The sequence below is a fragment of the Sinocyclocheilus anshuiensis genome, unplaced genomic scaffold, assembly GCF_001515605.1.
Source record: "Sinocyclocheilus anshuiensis isolate Anshui unplaced genomic scaffold, SAMN03320099.WGS_v1.1 scaffold1231, whole genome shotgun sequence".
In the NCBI taxonomy this organism is placed as follows: domain Eukaryota; kingdom Metazoa; phylum Chordata; class Actinopteri; order Cypriniformes; family Cyprinidae; genus Sinocyclocheilus; species Sinocyclocheilus anshuiensis.
The window spans coordinates 393,398-417,655 of NW_015536698.1; the positions used below are offsets into that span (position 1 = coordinate 393,398).

At 35.6% G+C, this 24,258-nt stretch overlaps 1 protein-coding gene across 2 annotated transcripts; it reads right to left on the reverse strand.

Annotated features, from left to right (window-relative positions):
• Window positions 1-16,228: 16,228 nt before the first annotated feature.
• On the reverse strand, window positions 16,229-23,582 carry LOC107655119 (cyclic AMP-responsive element-binding protein 1-like). Of its 2 annotated transcripts, none has more exons than XM_016442552.1 (8): window positions 23,423-23,582; window positions 22,010-22,108; window positions 21,723-21,854; window positions 21,416-21,516; window positions 19,342-19,481; window positions 19,045-19,227; window positions 18,698-18,851; window positions 16,229-16,574 (listed from the first exon to the last, which is right to left on the reverse strand). In XM_016442552.1, exons 2-8 carry the CDS (start codon window positions 22,097-22,099, stop codon window positions 16,430-16,432), a joined length of 945 nt encoding a protein of 314 aa, XP_016298038.1. In that variant the 5' UTR covers window positions 22,100-22,108; window positions 23,423-23,582; the 3' UTR covers window positions 16,229-16,429. The 2 variants fall into 2 exon arrangements, with proteins under 2 accessions (XP_016298038.1, XP_016298030.1); XM_016442544.1 differs by having other exon boundaries at window positions 21,708-21,854.
• Between the last annotated feature and the right edge of the window lie 676 nt (window positions 23,583-24,258).

The window sequence follows — 24,258 nt, forward strand, 5'->3', positions numbered from 1 at the left end:
GTTGCATCCAGTGGGGACATAATTACTGATTATAATGACTTATACTGTCTTTTTACACGTTGCATTGCATCGCACCGCGTAAACATAAAGCAATGTCTGCATTTGTGATCGGAGAAACGACAAACAACAAGCACTGCTCTACACTGCTCAAAACTCGCGTTTGAATCATCAGTGCCGAATTCTTTAAATATAAAAACATACATACAGGCTGTGAGTCAGAACAGCCGGCATTGTAGGCTACTCTCCCAGTTTCAGGAAACAGTCCTCCGTAAAATGCGTTGCACACATCTGAATATTTGGGTTGAACTGTTCTGGAACAGTGTTGTAAATACAACTTAACCACTGATTTCTAGTTGTGTCCTCTTTTGGAAGGCCAAACAAAGTATTTTCGCTTTCACAACGAAACACACAACGTCTCCACGACATGGCGGCAGCAGCAACAATACTTCAGCGAGAATCAAAGTTACGCCTTCTTTCTTTGCGTGAACATTTGGGTGGTGTTATGCAAATCTTCCCACACAGTGACGTAGACATGTGGGGGCGTGTTTAAACGAGGCGTTTTAGGAGGATGTGGACCAGTCTTAACTTTTAAATAGAATATCTCTTTGGGTTTGAGACTTTAGTCTTTGCAACTTTAGGGATCTTATCTATTCACTAAAAGCTTGTAACACTCCAAAGAGAAAGGAAAACTTGAAATCGCATCATATGACCCCTTTAAAATGTGCACTACACACATACTCTTTATTTTATAACAGATTTCACAGATTACCAATAAGGTACAATTTTCTCTCACAGTGTAAAAAGGTCTTCATAAATAGATGACATACTGTATGTCGCTATATACTGTTCAAAAGTTTGTGACAGTAAGATTTTTGAAAGAAGTTTAGTTATTTATTTATTAAAAAAATACTTTTTTTTTCTATATTTTAATCCAAAATAAAATACAAGATTTTTATGTGACTATGTTTTACAATGTAGTTTGTTTCTGTTATTTAAAGCTGAATTTTCAACAGCCATTACTCCAGTCTTCAGTGTTGCATGATCCTTCAGAAATCAGGCTAATATGCTGATTTGCTGCTCAAGAAACATTTCTTATTATCAGAGGCGGACAGTAACTAAGTACATTTACTTGAGTATTGTACTTAAGTACACTTTTTGAGTATCTGTACATCAATGTTGGGGGAGAAAAACAACTGAACAAAATTTGAGGTAGTGTATATTAATATTTTAGGTAAGGAAGTCCGTCGAAAAGAAATCATCATATTTGTGAGATTTTATCATTAAAAAGATTCAAAAGCTCTGTTTTATAATTTAAATGTCTTCTTTTGCCCATTTTATGATGTTGTACATAAACTGGAAAGTTTGCCAAAATACATATGTACAGATTAAAAGTTAAGCATTAAAGAATCGTAAAAACTATCATCTAGGGCTGAACAAATAATGGTGAAAATATTATGAGAATATTGTAAAGGCTGCAGCAATGAACTAATTGTGAAACACAATGATTACAGGATTCTATTTAGGTTTATCCCCTTGGCATCAGTTTTTTTTTTTCCCTGCAGTTAAGCTGTGTAACCAATCAATGAGATGTCCGCTGAAAGAGCACAATGAATAGAGCATTACAATCACCAAATCTGTCCTCATTTGTATCAGTATCTATCAAATTCCCTCTGTGTATTCCAAACTTTGATTTAGGTGGGTGCATTGGCCCGTGCAATATCCCCTGTCTGTAGATATTCAGGGGTAATATGTCCCATCTGTTCTCCCTCCCACCCTGTAAGCCACCACCTGTAATGACGGAGCTCTCAAGGTCAACGGCACAGTACTGCAGCTATTAATCACAGGCCATAGAGAAAGTACACACCTCTACACACAAACACACACATAGACACAAGCACTGTAATCAGAAACACTGCTCTCTGACCTCTGAGTCTCCACTTCACGCTAACAATTAAAAATAATGTGTTTTGCAAAGTGTAATTACAGAGTGGGCAGGGAGCTGAGAGGGAGACAGGACGAGAGAGAGAGAGAGAGAGAGGTGGGGCATGTGCTGAGAAATTGGCAAAGCTAAAGTCTTTATATTATATTAAAGCATAGTCTATAAAATAAACCAATTATATTTAACCCTCTGGAATACTTGATTGAAATGTTTTTACTTCATAACTGCTTAAATGTATATTACACCATTGTCAATGGCAATATAGGGGAGAGCGGGGTGTGTGGAGCAAATTTTTTACTTACGGTGTGTTTAAAGTGAGCACATGACAGTAATGGGTCCAACTTAAATATGTACATAAATTTCAGGATGTGGTGCATCCTTGGGAACAATCACTTTGGATCTAAAATAAAGTGCTTTCAAAACATGGCTTTCCTAGCTCAACTTGCCCCCAGTGATGGGTAAATTGAGCATAGGAAGAAGGTAGTTGAGCCACATGGAGTTAAACTGTGCCATTGATTATGCTGAAGTGAAACTGAACATTTTATAAACTCAATAAAAATGACTTCTTAACATCTATGTGTGAGCCTTGTGATGGATGACTTATTAAACATTTTATTTAAAGATACAGTTCACAACTTTGAAGGCATTTTTTTTAATTATTTAAAAATCTCAGAACAAATAAAATTCAAATTGAAGGATTTAAAAAAAAAAAAAAACAGATTGCAATTGACCTTACAGAACTGGGCTAATAGTATTCAACATCCCACTTATAAATGTTGCAGGGAAATACGATTTAATAAAAACTTCAATGGCCAATTTTCATAAACAAGGCCTATTTATACATTTCAAAAGTTAAAAATCAAGTTCAAAACAAAGAGCAAAAATGTGTGGTCTAAAATTAATGAAATACAATGTAGAATTACAGTAAAATAATACTTTATAATCATAAGAAGGGGAGAGCCCAGGACTTTTTAATACTCATTTGAGTGATTCTCAGTTGATGGAAAAATGGCTCTAAACATTCATGTACAAAATGATTCACCCCCCAAAAGTTAAATTTTATGTATTTATTTAATAACCTCAAATAGACATTGCCTCTAAGTGCTTATAAGCTTCTGAGAACTCTCTACTGGAATCTTGGCCCATTCCTCACTTGAAAAACTTCCAGATCGCTGATAATCTTTGGTTTTCATGTTGCCACTGCTTTCTTCAAATTTGGTTTGCTTTGGTTTGAAAGTTATTATTTGACTTCAGAAGACAAGTCATAGACGTTATATAGACATGACATGTCCTTTTATGGAAAAGACCTGTTTTAAGATTCTTCAAAATGTCTTATTTTGTGTTCCAAAGACAACGTTATACAGGTTTGGAAAAATAATGTAAATATTTTTCATTTTTGAATGAACTATTTCTTTAACCACCAAACTAACCATGACAATGTAATGAAAAAGGTTTTTCCTTAAAAAAAATAAAAAAAAATAAATAATGCCCATGTGGTCTGCTACAGCTCATATCCTTGATCAATCTTGCTTTCACAAGTAAACATGATTTGCATTGATAATAAATCTCAATATAAGGTCTTAAAAGGTCAACCCAATAAAAAAGCAATATCGTTCGAGTAAAATAATCAGTGCTCAAGCTATTATTTGTTTCTTCAATAAACGAGTCCACAGTGGGAGACAGCCGAGAGCAAATGAAAGAGGCGATCAGCATCTGCGTTATTTCAGTAGAATGGAGAAGAAGAACACTATTACCTTACCCAAAATGGGAATCGCCAAACAGCACCACTGCAAACACGACTGGATTGAGGGGCGGTTGAACAAGTGTTGAAAGCATGGTAGTCACATTTTGTGACCCTGCTTTAAAAGACACACACACATACTCACAGATGTGGAAATAGGATGAGGCCTTTGGTTTGCTGTGTGATTGCTTTGTAGTATAATATATTTCCAATCTGTGTGGAGTGACTGCTGTTCACTTCTACAAGTTATCTACAGATACACATCTGGTGTTCATTAATTCGTATTCATACCATGGTCTGCCTCAATACTTGATTCTGATTGGCTGGAAGGTGTGCATTAAAACCGTGAAATACACAGATAGTTCCAGTCCATTTAATCACATTCTATATTAATGCACTGTCTTCACTAAAGCACATACATTACACACTAAGAGTCTGGAGAAACATTCAGGAGCACAGAAACTTGTTTCAAATAAATGCTGTTCTTTTTACCTTTCTATTCATCAAATAATCCTGAAGAAAAGAAAATCAGTTGTGTTTTTCCAGAAAAATATTGAGCAGCACAACTGTTTTCAGCACTGATAATTATTAGAAATGTTTCTTGTGTGGCAAATCAGCATATTGGAATGATTTCTGAGGATCATGTGATACTGCAAACTAGAATAATGGCAAATTCAGCTTTGCCATCACAGAAATAAATTACTTTATACAATATATTCAAATGGAAACAGTTATTTTAAATTAGAAAGTCATTTAGCTTTTTCAATCATGCGGTCTTGGCCCCCTGGGTAATGTGATCATAAACGGTAATATTTGCTTTTTCAACTGAAAAAGTAATATTTGTACAAATTCATTTGGTTGAGTGGATGATTAAACTATAACTCATGAAGACAGTAACTTTTTGCCATACTGGCGTATAACATAACATGCAACAATACTTAACACGCAACAAAACTTTTTCAGTGTACAAAATGTAAGTTACTCAATATTACTTTATTGTTCATTGAACTGTATAATTACGCAATCTGGAGTTGTTGGTTTGGCCAAGCTGATATTTAGAACAACAGCACTGCTTCTGTGATATTAAGTAACTTGTGTTTAAATGGTTTTGTTTCTTTAGATATAAATGTGTTTACAACTAAATTTTTGTCAAAATCAACTGCCCTTGACTCACAGCTTACCTCTATGAGACAGTGATATATAGGGATGTGTACTAAATTAGGTGCAGAGTGAATAGCAATGGCTCATCCCTCATTATCTTGCACTGCTTTTTTATCATTTTTTAAATCATATTTAGCTGGGCGTCAGCTTATGAATTTTAATTTTATTGAATGAGATTGATTAAAACAATAAATAGCAGCTGTGTTGTTGTATAGCAGCTGCTCTCTAATTAAATTGGTTATATATATTAAAGTCTTAATTGATTAGATTCATATCTTACAAGCTTATCAAACTTTTAACTGATGAGATTAATATCTTAAATTCAATTAGTTTTATGAAAGAAAATCAAAAAAAAAAAAAAAGCCAAAAAGACCAAGAGACCATAACTGAAAAGGCCTCTTTCTATATTTTAACTATTTAGTTATTGTTTTATGTATGTGTATATATGTATTTTATTTTATTATATTATTAGTAGCATACCATTTGAGTGAAAAGATTAATTGAAATATTGAATGAAATGACATGAATTTCATATATATATGTGTGTGTGTGTGTGTGTGTGTATAAATTAATACTTTAATTCATCAAGGATGCATTGCATTAATCAAAAGTGACAGTACAGATATTTGTGTCACAAAATATTTCTATTTCAAAAGTTATTTTGAACTTTCTATTAATCAAAGAATCCTGAAAAAAAGTTATGGTCTCCACAGAAATATTACATATTTTCAACATTGATAATAATAAGAAATGTTTCTTGAGCAGCAAATCAGCATATCAGAATGATTTCTGAAGGATCCACATATTCTGCATGAACATATTCTACATCCCTAATCCTACCCAATACCTAAACTTAACAACTACCTTACTAACTATTAATAAGCAGCAAATTAGTAGTTTATTGAGGCAAAAGTTGTAGTTAATGGTTTGTTAATAGCAATAATTATTTTATTTTATTTTATAGGCACAAATGTGCTTGTTTGATTTGTGACCTAATTGATTGATTGACTCGGTTTTTTTTGTTAGTTTTTTTTATTTAGACCTTTAGGCCCCTTTATATATGGAGAACATTGGGAGAATAGAATAGAATAGAATAGAATAGAATAGAATAGAATAGAATAGAATATATTTTGTTTCCAGAGATTTTCTCCTAGACTTCGATTCATGTCAAGTCAAGTCACCTTAATTTATATAGCGCTTTTAACAATACAGATTGAGTCAAAGCAACTGTACAGCATTAATTAGGAAAATAGTGTGTCATCAATGCAAAGTGACAATAGTAAACACTCAATTTTCAGTTAAAGGCAGTGCATCACTGAATTCAGCGATGTCATCATCCAGCTCAGTTCAGTTTAAATAGTCTGTGCAATCAAGTCGACGAAATCGCTGGAAATTAAGTGTCCCCAACTAAGCAAGCCAGAGGCGACAGCGGACCAAAACTCCATCGGTGACAGAATGAAGAAAAAACCTTGAGAGAAACCCAAGGCTCAGTTGGGGGACCAGTTCTCCTCTGGCCAGACGAAAACAGCAGTTCAATTCCTGCAGCAAAGTCACATTGAGGAGAGGACTCATTTGGTTCCATGGTCTTGTCCCGGTGGCCGTCTAGGAGACAAGGTCTTCACTGGGGATCTGTCTCTGGGGCTCATCTAGTTGTCCTGATCTCCGCTGTCATTCAGGGCTGTACAGGTCCTCTCTAGGTACTGATCCACCATCTGGACTGGATACGGACTGGATCTGGTGGCTACGGTGACCTCGGAATAAGAAAGAAACAGACTAATATTAGCATAGATGCCATTCTTCTAACGATGTAGCAAGTACATTGGGTGTTATGGGAAGTGTTCCCGGTTCCGGTTGTCCTAATTAATGCAGCCTAACAATCCTTTAACGGATTTGAATATTAGAAATGTGTTAGTGTGTTATGTGTAAGTCAGGTTAAAGAGAGATTCATAGCAGAAAAACACTTACAGACACAAATATCACAAATATCAAAAGGACAAAATGGACATACAACAGACACCACAACATCAGTCCATCCATACTGGCATTGGAGTTCACACTTCATTTACTGTTTTATTTATTTCGATTAGTGTCGCATTACAATCAGTCTGGAGCACCTCACTACCTAAGAAGAACAATCAAAATCCAAAACAGAAGTCAAGCAGACAGGGTCATGAAGTTAAATAGTATAGAGTGTGTGAGAGAGATGAGGAGGGAGTTCATGCCATTACTACCCCAAAATCCTTCATCAGTGCATCAGGACACAGCTGTATGAGCACAAAAGCAATCACACCGTGCATTTCAATAATGCTTAATCAGATCTGATTAACAAATGACCAGGTGCTGAAACAAATAAAGGGCAGATTGTTGTTTTAGTCCGTTCGCCATGGGGCCCCCTCAAACCAATTGCAAGGACGACCCTGCTGATATGCATCTCACAGTATTTTAAGAACATGCATTAACCCTTAAATGCATGAATGTTTCACCAATCATTAATACATATTCGGGTCTTTAGCGACCCGGACCTATATATCCAGCACGGATGGATCTCTAACTGCTGCAATAGCAAAAAACTCTCTTGATATTTTAAGAACAATTACAGAAGAATAAAATAAAGCATATTTCGTTTCCTTTTGAAACTTAAAAGGGTTCAATTTTAGCAGATGAATTTACCATCGCTTTCATCGTCAGAGTGCTCTTCTACAGTATATTCAGCATCTGTCTCACATTCACGATCTCAACCATATTCTCAAAACTATTGTTTTCAATGACTTCATATTCAATATTTTGATCACTGGCAGCTTATTCACCACATCCAGCATCAAATGACAGTGACATTTATATTTCATTGCGTATAGCAGTTGCTCTGCAGTAAAGCCATTCAAGCCAGTTCAATTTTTGCTGATGATATTCGTTTGTTTTATGCCTGCAGTAATGATGAGTGAAATGTCACGTCATCATTCAAACAGTGCCACCTTTAGGAAAAAAGGTGCATTGCACAAATTGAGTCATCAGATATGTAAATATAGTTGCGCAGGAAAAAAATACTCACACATTTACATACCTCGGGTCTCTAGCGACCCTATACACTGTTTACAAAAAATTAATCAGAAAACAGGCATTCTTTTATATTTTACTATTTTTTTCTTGTTATATTGTTTATAATTCATAGATTGAGGAATACTAAGAAAGTTGATGTCTAACTTTAAAAAATGAAGGAGGGAGAGGGTAGAGAATGATGTCCCGGGTCGCTAAAGACCCAAGGTATGCATTTAAGGGTTAAAAGACAAAACTCCTAAAATAAACTCCAAAACTGCCGAACTCCTAAAACATATTTATTTATTTCTCTTAAAATGTTCTGTCATCATTTACACCTTTTGAAACACAAATTAAGATATTTTTGTCCCCCCACTGAAATTCTATCAAAACTTTAATGCTTCAAAAAGTTCATAAAGATCATAAAAGCAATCCATATGAATCAAGCATTTGACCTTCTGTTTACAATTTGATGTACTCTATAAAAGTGCATTTATCAATGTTTATAGGCCGGGACACACCAAGCCGACTTCAAAGAACTAGCAGCGATGAAAGTCGACAGTGCTGTTATATGAGTTACATATATGTCCACTGTAGTGGACACCATGCATCAAAGGTATAAAAAGTGAATTAATAGATCTAAATGTGTGGTCTTAAAAAAAAAGTTTTTAAAATATTTGCTACGTGAAAATGGTTTGAATACACATAAGAACATACAATAACAACATAAGCTATGTCATGACGGCACAGAAATGTGAAGTGTAACAAACAAAAGGTAAGAGTGTGTTTGTATGGGGCAGTGTGCATTTGCACAAATACAAACACACACAAGCACACACACCCTCCCACCACATACTCGAACACAATCATGCACACATATATCTGCGCTCATACAGTATGTATACATGCCTACACTTTTATATTACCTAATAAATAAATAAATACAGACTGTAAGCATTGAAATAAATGATCAAATCTGAAGACTATTTAATATTTCTGTTCAATAAAACCATTCAAGTGTAAATTATATCATAATTTTCATAAAACTCAAAATAAGGCAGAACCTATATAGGCCCATAGGCAGAATTATACCCTTTGGTGCATGACATCCACTGTAGTGGACAGATATATTTTCTGTCACAGAAAAAAAAATGTACAAGAAAAATATTGTTAAAATATGGATAAATCTATTTCTGACATCCTATTTAACTGAAAAAATATTTTTTGTAGGCTACCTGTCTGGTTTTCTGAGAAAAAAGTAGGCTATTTAACACTTATTCCAGAGGTACATGGTTCATCCCCTTTTCCTGCCGCCATTTTGAATATATTATGCAATATCTCAAAACAAAAAAATAGATAAAAAGACAATACTCGGGGCCGTATCCCGACGGCCCCGACGCCGATTCCGGCAAACTGCCCGACGAGAGCCAACGAGTGGAACACACCAAACAAACTAGCCCGACCGTCGCTCGCCGTTGGCCCAACGTTGGCCAACGGCCAACCGTTGGCTTGGTGTGTGATGCATGAGCCTTAAAAGTGAATAAGAGCCTATATTAAATCTATTCATCATATAAAGTGAGCGTGTCTCTTAAGAAGACTTGTATTAAACTACTCAATTACTCACACTGTAAAAAATTCATGTGAAATGCACAGGAAATTACTGTATACTAGTTCACAGTAGAATATCGTAGTTTCTGTCAAAATTGCAGGAATGTAAGATGTACTGTAGAAAATTGCAGTAACCAACAGTGTGCTGTAAAAAAAATAAAAAAATAAAAAACACACAGTAACATTTTATATCCAGCTTAGTTTTCACAAGAGAGCGGGCGCGACTATTTGTAACTTGAATGTGTTTGGCTTCTGGTGTCTTTCACTTCCAGTTATTTTACCTGTACAAAAACAGCCCATTATACTGCTTCATACAAACTTTTAATTATTATCATATTATTTTAACTTCAGTATCATAATCATAAATTCACCCCCCAGAACATGATTTCACCGTACTGCCATACATGGATAGAGAAGGAAAACATAGTAGCCTACACTGGCAGCTGGGTTTCCAGCCAATGACTGCATTTAATTTGACCTCACTGTAATTCAATTACATTTTAGGTTTGAATAGAGAATACAGGAAGCAAATATATTCTTTAATAAAAATTAAAAAAAAAAAAAGACCAGAAGGTCATCAAGATTTTATTGTTTTCAACACATCTAGCAATAAGTGAAGAATGATAAATGAAGCTTGTTATAATGATGAGCAGTTAACTGTGACTGTTGATAAATGAATATTTATATTTAAATCGTGCAACATGCATTATTTATTTCATATTAATTTTTATTTCTTTTTTTACTTGGGCTGAACCAATATAACTAAACACCAATGGAACCTGTCACTACCGATAGTCTAGTGGTTAGCGCACTGACATATAGTGCAACTGTGTCTCTGGCGACCCGTGTGCGATTCCTGGCTTAAGGTCCTTTGCCGATCACATTCCCCACCAATCATTACACTGTCCTGTGTAATAAGCACAAAAAGGCAAAAAAAAAAAAGGTTGCACTTGCAAATTAGTGAGTTTTACTTTACAGCTACATGGTTGCTACTGTAAATGAATTGCCGATCACATTCCCCACCAATCGCTACACTGTCCTATGTAATAAGCACAACAAGGCAAAAAGAAATTTGCACTTGCAAATTAGTGAGTTTTACTTTACAGTTACATGGTTGCTACTGTAAATGAAAACAGTGAAAATATGGTTATTTCTTCTACAGTAAGTTACTTGTCACTAGCTGCCAGTTAATTACTGTAGTTATTTTCTACAGTTTAGTGAGTTTTACTTTACAGTTACATGGTTGCTACTGTAAACGAAAACAGCGAAAATATGGTCATTTCTTCTACAGTAAGTTACTTGTCACTAGCTGCCAGTTAATTACTGTAGTTCTTTTCTACAGTTAGTTACTTGTCACTTGCTGCTGGTTAATTACTGTAGTTATTTTCTACAGTTAGTTACTTGTCACTTGCTGCTGGTTAATTACTGTGCTTTTTATAAAGTAAGTTACTTGTCACTTGCTGCCAGTTAATTACTGTAGTTCTTTTCTACAGTTAGTTACTTGTCACTTGCTGCTGGTTAATTACTGTGCTTTTTATACAGTAAGTTACTTGTCACTTGCTGCCAGTTAATTACTCTGAATTTCACAGTCAGTTTCTTACAGTGCAGTTAATATGGATTTCTTTTACCATGCCTTTCTGAAATGTGACCCTGGACCACAAAAGCAGTCATACGGGTACATTTTTCGAAATTGAGATTTATACATAATCTGAAAGCTGAATAAATAAGCTTTCCATTGATGTATGTGTGGTACGGTGTGCCCTATTCTCCATCTCAGCTGAATTTTAGTCTGTTACTAACCTGATGCAGGAAATGCGGTAACAAGGATACAATGTAATCTACTAGAGTCAATAATTTCAGAGTAAGTCAGAATAAAATCAAATGTAACAATTTATTATCAGTCAGGTATGTATTATGCCAATTACATAGTCAATTCAAAGATATCAAATCAATACAAGACATCAAATTCTCAAAGATGAATCTAAGAGTATGATGCATACCTGACTTTTAGAAAAATGCATAGTATGAAGTGTGTGGACACCCTTCATACTATGGGCTCATTCTGCCTGCAGAATCGCCCCGACCTTTTTGCTGCAATCTTTTAAATACACAACCAAGATAAAACATCCCGCAAAAGGAGCCATGTACAAACAATTGGAATTTGCATTAAGCAGGTCCCAGACCTGGGTAGTTTACACCTCAATGGGAACAGAAGGTAATTTTCATGAAAGACCCTGGGAGAGGGCACACCCATTACAGTAAGCAAAATATCACTAAATCTTCAAATCTTTATTACCTTTTAGTTTACTTCTGTAGGAATGAGACCATTGTACCAGTCACACTGAGACATTTCAAATGATACCTGTTCGTTCTGTTAGTTCACTTGCATTGGCATTTTAATGTAATATTTTTGAGCAGGCTGAGTAGAAGGAAGGATGGGTGAAGGGATTTAAAAAGAAACAAATGGACAGAAGGGAAGGAAGTTTCCTGCACCTCCACTCTGTGGGGTGTCTCCAAGATGCCCGTGTATGTTTGTATTGTCTGTTTCACAGTAGATCAAAGTATCTGAGGTTCTTTCATCCTTACAATTCTTATTGATTCATTTAATTAAATGTTTTAAGTTGCCAACATCAATTTGATGAGTTCTGTTGATATAAAAATGGTGATCATCATTAACTTAATAAGCCGTAGTAACCTAACTTTGAAAATTGGGCAGTAGATTTCAAGTAGATCCATAGGATGGGATCAAGAGAATAAAAGTTTGTGGTGTTGTTGTTGTTGTTTTTTTAGTGAAATGAAAGACATGTTTTTGTGTAATGCCATAAAGTGACATTTAAAAGAGTTTCTGTTATGTTTGTGGGTCTGGTGGACCCACTGCATTTTTTTGGCTTTTTAATTCAACACAATCAAAAATTTTAAGTTAAAATACTCAACAGATGTTTACTTCATCCCAATTACAAGCAATATAAACAGCATATATGGTTAATATTTGCCCTTTAAATTTGTTAGATCACATTTATGAATTAAAGTGCTACAACCTTGTGCGGGAACGGCAGGGGCAGAAACACAAAACTCACACTCTCACAGACTCTCACAGACTCTCACACACACACGTTGTGTTTCCATGTTTTATGGGGACATTCCATAGGTGTAATGGTTTTTATACTGTACAAACTGTATGTGCTATTGCCCTACACCAACCCTACCCCTAAACCTACCCCTTACAGGAAACTTTGTGCATTTTTACTTTCTCAAAAAACTCATTCTGTATGATTTATAAGCTTGGTTCCTTATGGGGACCTCAAAAATGTCCCCACAAGGTCAAAATCTACTAGTATTACTATCCTTGTGGGGACACAAATTCCACACTTTTGAGCCAAGGCCAATGAGTCTGAGTTTGAAAAAATAATTAATCATATCATTTTTATTTTGATAAAAAATGAAAACGTGTCCCACAGACCCAAACACCATACAACGGTTAACATAATTTAATTAGAAGTCTTTATAACTTATAAAGATTGATGCAAAAAGTTGCATTTATTTATTTATTCATTAATTTTCTTTTTCTTTCTTTCTTTTTTTCAGCCAACACATTAATATTATTTTATTTTTTTTGAGAGAAGCTAAAGATATTCATATACTCATATACCCCTCTCCATCTTTAATTTTGAGCGAAGAACCAAATAACTTGTAACAAATAATGAATAACTTCAAGGCAAATAAGATCATTAAATTCTAGCATGAAAAAGCTCTGTAATTAACCCTTGACACAAATGATACATTTTAATCTTTTAAGGTAGGCTATTGCTAATACAAATCAGTGCTAATTACTGGAATCTATAATCATTGACCAAAAAACATTTTAATTTAAGCCTCTGATTTTGTTTTAATAGCAATCAAACCAACAGATTCATAGAGGGGGTGAGACGGTAGGTTTACACCGAGGGTCCGTTTAGCACCATTTAGTACCCTGATGCGTTCTATGAATAAGTTTGCCTGCTGTGGCCACTATCAAAGACTGCTGGAGACCTTGACCACTGACCGTGAAGGTAAAATGCTCTGAGTAACAGCATACAAGCAATTAGGGACCTCTGGGCTGTTCTGTTGCAAGCAATGCCACAAAGCAATCTGATGTTCTTAAAGCAGAAAATTGAGATTTCTGTGTCTCTTAGAATAAAAAACTTTGTATTATGCAGTTTAGGCATCACAGACAATTTACCTTATGTCCACTTTTTCATTCACTCAAACTGTGGGGGAGTGAATGGCTGAAGCAGTGCTTACCTGATGCCATCAAGTAACCTAAATCATTTCAAGGCATCTCATTTTTTCAATTAATTCAGATACTAACTGATCGATAAATGGCCTGAAAATTGCATTCTACGATTGCTCTAAAATGTACAGTGTGGCATGTATTTTAACAGCGTGTGAAATAGCATAGCTCTGCATGTTTAGTTCTGTTTATTTTAATTATTTAAACATGGTTATTTAGCATTTTTAATCCAATTGTGTGTATAAATAGTCAGTTTTCCAGTTAATTCCAGTTTGTTTATCACTCTGGAAATGTGAAGGTGAAGTTGAGCACATTTCATTGTGGGATACAATCTTGTTGCAGTTTACTCTGTTCTTTTATTTTGATGCAAATGTAGTATAGGTAATCTGGATATTATATGCATAGGAAATGTGAATACTGACAACAATACTGTTCAAAAGTTTGGGGTCGGTAAGATTTTGTAATGTTTTTGAAAGAAATCTCTTATATGCTCTCCAAGGCTGGATTTATTTGATCAAATGCTGTAATTTTGTTAAAGGTTAATGTCTTACGTTTTAATGTTAATATAATTTTAATATATTGAGTTTTCAGCAGCCATCACTCCAGTCTTCAGTGTCACATGATCCTTTAGTAATCATTAATCATTCTATATGTGGATTCAGTGTCCAAGAAATATTTCTGATTATTATCAATATTGAAAATAGTTTTTGCTGCTATACATATATATATAGTTTTTGTTTACCCAGAATTATTGAATGAATAGAACGTTCAAAAGAACATTTACTTGAAATGGAAACCGAAATCTTTTGTAACATAAATGACTTTACTTTTTGACCAACTTAATGCACACTGGTTGAATAAATATATTAATCTATTTAAAAAATAATAAATAAGTAACCAAAAAATCATACTACCCAAACTTTTGAACTGTACTTGAGTTAGAATAGTAATATGCTCTGAACACAACCCATTGTGCTGCTTCAAGGTTGTTCAGACCTTTCTGCAGAGATTAGTTCTCTAACCCTTTAAAATAAGGTTCATTAGTTAACATTAGTTAACTACTAAGCATGAACAACACTTCTACAGCATTTATTAATCTTAGCATAATGTTAATTTTAAGATTTACTAATGCATTATTAAAATCAAAAGTTGTGCTTGTTAACATTAGTTAATGCACTGAATTAACATGAACTAACAATGAAAGACTGTATTTTCACTAGCATTAACAAAGATTAATAAATACTGTAATAAATGTGACGTTCATTGCTTGTTCATGTTAGTTAATACATTAACCAATGGAACCTTATTGCAAAGTGTTACCATTCTCTCTAACACACCTGAATCAAGAACTACAGACAGGTGTTTGAAATGAAATGTTTGAAACTGGTTTGAAATTAACTTAATACAGGTCTCCAAGGAGCAGGGCTGAACAACCCTGGACTGAAGCAAAGATTAAATAATGATATTTAATCTTCACAAACATTAAATTCAAAAATAAAAAACTACCTCAACACACTTGATTATGAACAACTGCCAAATATATAATTGTTGATGAAAGACTGCATCAGAATGCTTTTTAACTGATTTAAGTTACACATAAGCAACATTTCTTAAAAATACAATACATAGTCAAAATAATATAGAAATGTTAAACAAAAATGATAATAATAATAACATCTACATGTTATGGCAAAAGACAGAAGAGAATAACAACAGCATTTTCATCACTGAAATGTGGAACCAAAAAAAAAAACATTTCCCACTGATCAGAGATCAGTTTTGTATATCAAAATCTTTGACCAAAATATAATGGTATCACCACAATTAAGTCTCTGATCAGTGTAGATGGCACTAAAATTACCTGTAAAGTCTGGCATAAATGAAGACTTTCCAATATATTACAATATAAGCACACTTACAAGTTAAAAAATGATTTTCTGATTAGGGGCTATCAAATGCTCACTGAAAATCACATAGTATATTTCATTTACCTTTTTACAACACTTTTTCAAATGTCATCATTCCATGTTTCAAAACGTCCACCTATTTTTTGTTAACAAATGTGACTTGAGTTTTTTTCCTTATAGCACTTAATTTTGTAACAAAAGCAACATTGCTTAAGAAAAACTAGACAAATGACGGATTATATATCAAAGTCATAACACAGGTGCATATATATATATATATATATATATATATATATATATATACACACACACATCATGCTCGCAGGCAGCGCCATCAACGACTGCTGCAGTGTGGGAAAGTCTTTCAAAAGAGTGACAGGAGCAGGTCTCAGAAGCAGCACCCTGGGCTGTTTCCATGATAAACCCACACAAACATTCATTCCCTGTCACGGTTGCAGCTGAAAGGTGCTCGTTATGGTTCGCAACGCTCCTCAAGTAGGGCAACGTGTTTGATAACGAAACTGTACCCTGCATTTCATTTTTTTGTCTTATCTTAGAGAAACCGACTCTCTTTCTTCTGAAGAGAAAAAAGCAAATAAAAAAAGTGTACACTTACAAACTTACAATGTATTCCTGATAACTGGATTTTTACAGAAGATATTTTTTTTTAAAAAGGAAATAGAAATGAAAAGAGTGCCTGTGGTTTGTTCAGAGTCTCTGTCTCTTGAGGCACCAGAAGAGATCCGTTCAGCACATATGTGTGAGGGCGATTATTCAGATTTGTGACAGTAAAGGTCCTTTAGAGCTTTGAGCTCCTCGATGAGCGTTTTGTTCTGATTCTCCAGTACGGCCACTCTGTTTTCCAGACATTTAACATACTCTTTCTTTTTCCTGCGGCACTCCCGTGCTGCCTCTCTGTGGTGGAAACATATTATTACAGTCAGGCGATTACAGAGGACACCACATGAGTCACTAAAAATGCCACATTTACTCCACATTTGAATGATTTTTTAAATGTGACAAAAATCAAAGGATTCTAGGTTAGAGTTCTAAGGGAGAACGTGGTACAGTGGTGCTATACAGTCATAGTTACAAGAAAAAATATCTATAAGCAAGCATGGCACTAAAAAATCTCAGGCATTTTAATCAGGCTTGAAAAAAAATGTTTCCCCTCATTCAATATTATTATAGAATAGGGCTGGGCGATATAGCCAAAGAAATTATCACGATAAAATCTTTCATATCAGTCGATATCGATAATTATCAAGATAAATTTCAAATCTGATTTCTTTCCAGTTTAAAGGCAGATTTTTGCTCCTAAATAAAAGTTGTAGAAACCAGACCATTAATTGTGGTTTTAAACGACTCTTTATGGCCAGAACATGACACACACTTCACGTTTTTGAATTCTTTACACTTTTTTAGTCATTTTTCCTGAACAAAATAAATGTCAATATAGAAAAATGAATTTCTTAGTATCTGCATGTTCTAATGAGCGATATTGTTTCAAATCATGAAACAGGTTTGTGTTCCTGATTTTGATGATGTGTATCTTCAGCACAGTTTGCAGTGCAGGTTGCATATTAATATCATCCATTTTTGTCTCTTAGAAATGCACATTTGACAGTAGCTTGAGTTAGGATGCAGATGCAAATGTATGTTCATTATTAAAAACAGTACCATCTGTAAAAATTGTAACAAACTCATTTTTATATGGTGAAATTTAATGATTCTGACTGAGTTTTATTAAAATTAACCAATGGTCTTCCATAGTAACATACATTTAGATTAGGGCTGCACAATTAATTGAATTTCTAATCGCGATTACAATTACGGATGTCACAATTATGTAATCGTTCAAAGCAGCAATTAATCGTTCAAAGTCCACTTATGTTATTCTGTGTTCTTAAGAACTGTTTTTTTAAGAACAGTTATCTTAAGGGTTTTTCCATTGTTTTAATTTTAGTTTTAACATGAGATTGTAATACCATGCATATTTTACCTTTTCTTATTTAAAGAAGAAACCAATCCAATGAATACATGCCATTTGAGGCTTAATACTATAGAAAAGCAATAAAGGTTTTTCAGTTTGAGGGTTTTCAGCTTGTTTATTTTCCATCTAAAAAATATGGCATGCGGTTGCTTCAAACAATGATATAACATCATTCAATGTAAATTGTGATAATCGTAATTAATAATCGCAATTATAATTTCAAGGGAATAATCGACAATTAGGATTTTTGTCATAATCGTGCTGCCCTAATTTAGATCATGATAACCACAGTTAAAACCACACATAGCCTATAGCACCTCAATACCATGGTAAAAATGTAACTATGTAACTATGGTTTCTAGGTATTTGTATGAAAAATACATTTAGTTTAAATGCACAAATGCTATAGCTTAATCACAAAAAATACTGTAATTACATTCCATTACTCCATTAATACATTTAATTCATGTCTACATTAATAATATAAAATTCCATATGAATAGCCCACATTTCTGCCACAATACCATGGTGTAGTTAGTGTTACTACAGTAAATCCATGGTAAATGATGGCGATTTGTAGATTTAAAGTCTTCTGACTGTCTCATTGCTCACAATGTTTCTCCTGTTTGTCAGCGCTGTTTCAACTGGCTTTAAACTAGTTTAAATCACAGAGACGTGTTCTTCGCTGAATTCAAGCGCTTCACACTGGATCTCACAGCACTGTTTAGTGTCGCGTGACACAGACTCGTCAGTGAGTAACGCATCTGCTCTAGTGAGCTTGCGCTGCGCTGCCGTTTGAAATCTGAGCTGCACGGATAAATAGAAACATTATAAATAAACATTATATCAAACATTTATTGAACTCTTCATATCGTTTTATCGCGGAAAAATTATCGCCCAGCCCTATTCTAGTATAACACTGCTAATAAATTACACAGCAATTTTTCTCGGATTTTACACAATTCACCTGGGTCATACTTTATAGTCCAAAATGAGCTAGTGCATTAATCATGCAAATATGTTTTTTTTTATATATATATCATACCTGTTCTTCATTAGCCGAACCTCCCGCTTGCGTGTGACCTCCTCAGTTCCTCCCTGGCTGGGCAGTGCAGGAGAGGAGGCCATGACCACCCCTGGAGCAATGGTGTTAGCAGTTGTGGTGCGGATCTGATACGCCTGAACATCTCCTGAGGCCGCTGAAAAACACAAGCAACACAGGTTTATGTTTTGACAAGGAGACATTTAGATGCCTTGTGTGGCTGCCTGCCAGATATAGATTAAGCCTAGCCTAGATTTAATCTACATGCCAGCACACTTACTTAATCTTTTATTCAAGGTTTTAGGTACTTGTTTAGAACCGAAATGTCATTTATTTTGGTAAAATCTCACCTTGTACAACCACTTGATTACTGGGCACCAGTATCTGCTGGCCGTCGCTGGTCTGTGCATATTGCAGGATGGTGGTGCCGGGCTGAGCGCCTGCCGCGTTTGTCATGGTCAGGGTTTGTAGCCCTTGAACTCCATCTGTTCCATTATTGGCTAACTGGATCGCCCCACCCTGAGTGATAGCAACTGGGGGAAAACAAAAGCCATGAGGTTGACTGTATATTTAGCAAATTCAAAGTGTCAAGTTACTATTTCAAAAGTTGCAGTAGTGTATTTGTACTAGAGAAGTAAACAACTTACTGTACTGCCCACTACTTGTCTGGTAGATAGGTGTTGGCACGGTAACAGTTGTTATGGCTGGAGTGGAATCCTCCTCTGATATCTCTTCTTCTATCCGTGGGACTGCTGGGGCATCGAATGAAAGGTCGTTCAGGATCTTTCTGTGTTACAAAATGTCAAATCAAGCTTGTGAACATTTGTTAATGTTTGCTAATGAACTATAAGACAGATTTTAGGATTTCCATAAGGAATGTTGATCTGGACATAAATTCTTCAAAATACCTTCTTTTGTGTTCAGCACAAGAAAGAAATGAATACAGGTTTGGGACAACATGAGAGTGAGTAAATAATGACAGAATTTTTACTTTGGGGTGAAATATCCCTTTAATGACAAGCGGCAGCATGTTTAGTTCTATTAGTCTGCTGTGACTTTAAGAGCTGCACGCATCCGTTTTTCTCTCAACTGTTTACTTTCACTTTAGACATAATAACTAACTGTGTTTATCTGTAAACCTTGTGTGTTTTTGACAATATTAGCGCAATCAGACACGAAAGATAACTTAGTCCAGTAATCAGGCGCTGTTTGACAGGCTTTTTAGTGTGCGCGCTTCAGGTGTACGCACTCAGAAAAGGTGCATGTCAGAACAGCATGCGAATGAAATGTTTAACCGGCGAGGCTTTCAAGCACATACAAATAATGTACTTTTGTGATTGCGAATAAGTGCAGTGTCCCGTGAGTGTAACTCTACTGCTGAGTTAACCTTTGATGTGAATGTACGTCGCGTTGTACAGTATATTGAGACGGAGTCGCCAGAACTGCAACTGTTAGAATGTGCGCTGTAGCACAATACTGCAATATTTCTTCAAAAGCAGATCGTGGAGACATTTGAATCGTCCACGATCAAAAATTGTGATGTCGCACACACCTATCTGCAGGATTTTTAATATCAAATTTAAGACTTTTTAAAGACCTTTTTAAGACCTGCACACATAAAATTAATACCATACGAGCAGGGTAGGGCAATGTCTATGGTAACACAGGCCACGTTCACACAGCAGCAGAATACAGTTGTCAGTCCTGTATTTGAGTCCTTAATACAGTTATGTTCACACACAGTACGGTTATATTCAGGCGTGACAACCGTATTCTGTAACCGAATTCACACCTGCAAATTTTCAGGACTCACAACCGCATTCTCGGAAAACACGCGCTGTGTGAACGGAACCGGACTGGACAACTAGTTGTCTGTCGTCATACATTGACGTATGTAACGATAAAGCTTGCTGCATTCACTGCGAATCAAGATGCTCTTAATATGCTGGAAAAACCTGATAGTGAGCTACTCACATGAATATTAGGGATGTAATGATTAACCGCGAGCTGGTTGAAAATCGATTCAAATATGTGACGATTCAAATCGGTTGAGATGCTAAACAAATCGCGATTCATTTAGGGGTAGGAACTTACTGTCTTTAGCAGCGCTGCTTTGTTTACAGTGGAAACCAAGGAAATGCTTTAAGCTCCATCTGCTGGCAGAGAGTGAATCTGCGTCTCATTCAACTCGTCCGCTCCGTTAAAAACCATTGTTTTTGCTTCAAATTTCGAAATTATACAATCTAATTTAGATTAAAAACTGATCATGTTGCATGCATGCAGCATCTTTGTTTGGATCATGATTGTCCAACCAATAATAAAAGGACACATTTAATTTATAATTTGCTTAAATCTCATTTTGTAAAAAAAAATCAAATCAAAACCGTGAATCGAATCGTGAAATCAAAATTGTGAATCGAATCAAATCGTGAGTTGAGTGAATCGTTACATCCCTAATGAATATAGTGCCGCACTTCGCTTTGAAACACAACTTGCAGCCTTTTGTGATTTAATAAGTGCACAAAGCCATAGTACGGTTTCGATTCTAGATCAACTGACAGATGCTTTGCCAAAGCAATGGTGCAAAACACAACATTCAATGAGTTCTTTTAAAGTCATTAAGTAAAAATATTTTTGGTTCATTATGAAACTGTGGTGGCCTGCCAGAGTCTAGGTAATTAACTGGGACACTGCACCGAAACTACAAATCCATTCAGGTACCTGTATGAGGGCCGTCTAGACAGGATCTCTCTTCTTTTCTGGGAATCTGTCACACTGTCCACTGACTCCTGTGAATCATCACTCTCAGCAATGGTAGAAATCTAATACAAAGACAACAAAAGAACGTGAATATAGATAGCAAAAAAAGGCCAGGTATTGTTTCTAAACTATCAAGTTTAGAAGCTACCTGCATGTAATTTGGAGTCTGCAAATACATCTCAAACAGAATTATGTAATGAAATGTTCACAATTTTACAGTTCTCTCATAAATTAACCATCATGTCAGGCTTACTTGTACAGTATGCACCTGGGGGGATTGGATGACAGAGTGCTGGGCTGCCTGGATGACGCCGTGAACTTGCACCGTTTGCCCATTGGGCAGCTGAACTAAGGTCACTGTGGGAGCAGTGGCTGATACCTGTCCTGCAGCCATGGAAACCTGCGTCAGGGAGGCACAACAGGGTGAGACACAGAGACTAAACTAAGCTAGAACTGAACTGAATTCAAATATAAACCCACAGTCACATGCATAATTACTAGAGCTGTCTTGCTAGCAAACGTGTTTCCAAGAGGTTCGAAAACACGCAAACTCACCTGCGCCAAGGTAGCAATCTGCTGAGTGTCTGTCTCTGAGACTGCAGTGCCGCCGCCCTGCTGGACATCTGCTCCTGCCTCCATGGTCATTTAGATTGCCTGGAGATGTAATTTCAATCTTTTACTTTGGCAGATATACAGGATACTATAAATATCCTATGAACATATATAGTAGGTCATCAACGTTTCCTGACAAGGGAAACTGTATCTGAAATGGTGTGACCGCAAAAAACACCCTGCCCACAGACTGGGCTTGTCAGAGTTTCATTTTGAGTATTTTGTGTATTCAATTATGTAGCCTGAAGGATTGTCCTATAAAGTATTTATGTATGCATTACGTTTTAACTTAATCAAGTAAAATTATATAGATTACTCATTTATAATAAATCATACATTTGCAATATATGATATAAAATTATTTTTTGACATATTATATAGTCTAAATGTATTTACACGACAAAAATATGACATTGCAAAATTAATGTGAAAAATACAGATTATAATATGAATAGCAACAATCGTACACAGAGGCGTTAACGGATGTTTGAGAACATGCTTAATTTATATTAACGAAATTCACTTTGATGGACCCATAACGGTTTTGTAATGAGTAAGTTAATAATGTTAGACTTAGAACTCGTGCTCAACAAACCATGTTGACTCCATTTGCCGCCTTTTTTTTACTTCCGTATACAGCTGTCACTCAGATTTGAGCTTAGGTTTTTAAGGATTTATGGATGTAGTTAAAGAAAACACTCAAACAAGGCGCCATCAAAATTACTACATTTTGTGAAGTGCCTATTTATGGCTATTTAAGGTAAAGCACAACAATAAATACAAGTGCTTGCATTTCCAGGCGTGTTTCGACATGTAAAATAAGTGTTCCAGGTTGAATGAAGCAAGCATGCAACACAAAGTCACTGTTTTATGGTGTCATTTGAGGAAATTAATACTCAAGAGCATTACTTTTTCTCTTATTTTATTACCGATTAAAACCCACAAATGATTACAGAGGATAATTGTTTTAGTGGTACAGAAGACTTATGCATGGGAGATTGCAGTAAAGATTTTTAATGTAACGGAGAGCTTCGACTGCTCCATAAAGCAATGCTGGAGCCAAGAAAAAAAATATTTCGTGTGCTGTAGTATTTCCATAAAAAGGTGCCACGGATGGGCGATCGCATTCATAACACTACGCATCTCTTATCCTTTCCATAAACACTTTGTAGAACCGTCGCGCTTTCCTCATTCGACTGCCTGACTGACTCATTGTCTGCAAGCAAGTCTGAGCTGTTGAGAAACATGCCCACCGCCGCCATGATCTCTTTGTTACAGACGCATCGAGCATTGCGACATGTCCACTAAAACGGCAAGTGCATTATCGCTTTCCCCCACGAATGCGTCTCTTCTTACCCGACACAGACTCGCCTCGTCACTCCCGGGCCTCCGGAGCTCCACTTTTATTTAGTCCGACACGTAAGAGACCGCGTCAGGCTACACCTCCGTCGCGTCACCGAGGACAACAACACAGAGAACGAGCGAGGGGGACGAAATACAGCCCTAACTCACGATCGACAGGATCCGATGTGTAGGCGGAACATGCCGAACTGTGTACGAAGGTTTACGAACAGCTGCCGAACGGAGTCGGAATCACACGAGCCCTCGCTCTACGTCTACCCACCCGAGCATGCGTCAAATCTTTGTGCCGCGATTGGCTGCCTTTTGTCTTAATAAATATGAATACATCTGTTCAAATGCACTAGAGCAGGGGTTTTCAATCTGTCAGATGCAACGGACTCCCAAATATGACCATCCTCATGCGAGGAGCATGAATGAGGGGCCCCCATAATATGTAAAATATTATTTGGAAAATATTTAGTTTCTATTAAGTTGCATGTTGTATTTTTCCTACTCACTATAATACTGTGCTGTTATATAAATTATTATTAATTCATCGAATTATTTATTTAATCAAATACTCTGTTTGTTTTACTCTATTTGTTTCAATCATTTTTATTATTTATGTTTTAATATGATTGATCAATTGTTATTATGTTAATGTCATTTATTTATTTATTTTAATCAAACTTTTCGTTATTTATTTGACTCGATTTAGTTATTTATTTGTATCTTATTTTTTATCGCTTAATTTTCTTACTTTTTTTTTTACACTATTTTTCTCTAAACATTTACACGGACCCTCAGTACTCCCTTGTGCCCCCTGGGGGTCCACGGGCCCCAGTTTGAAA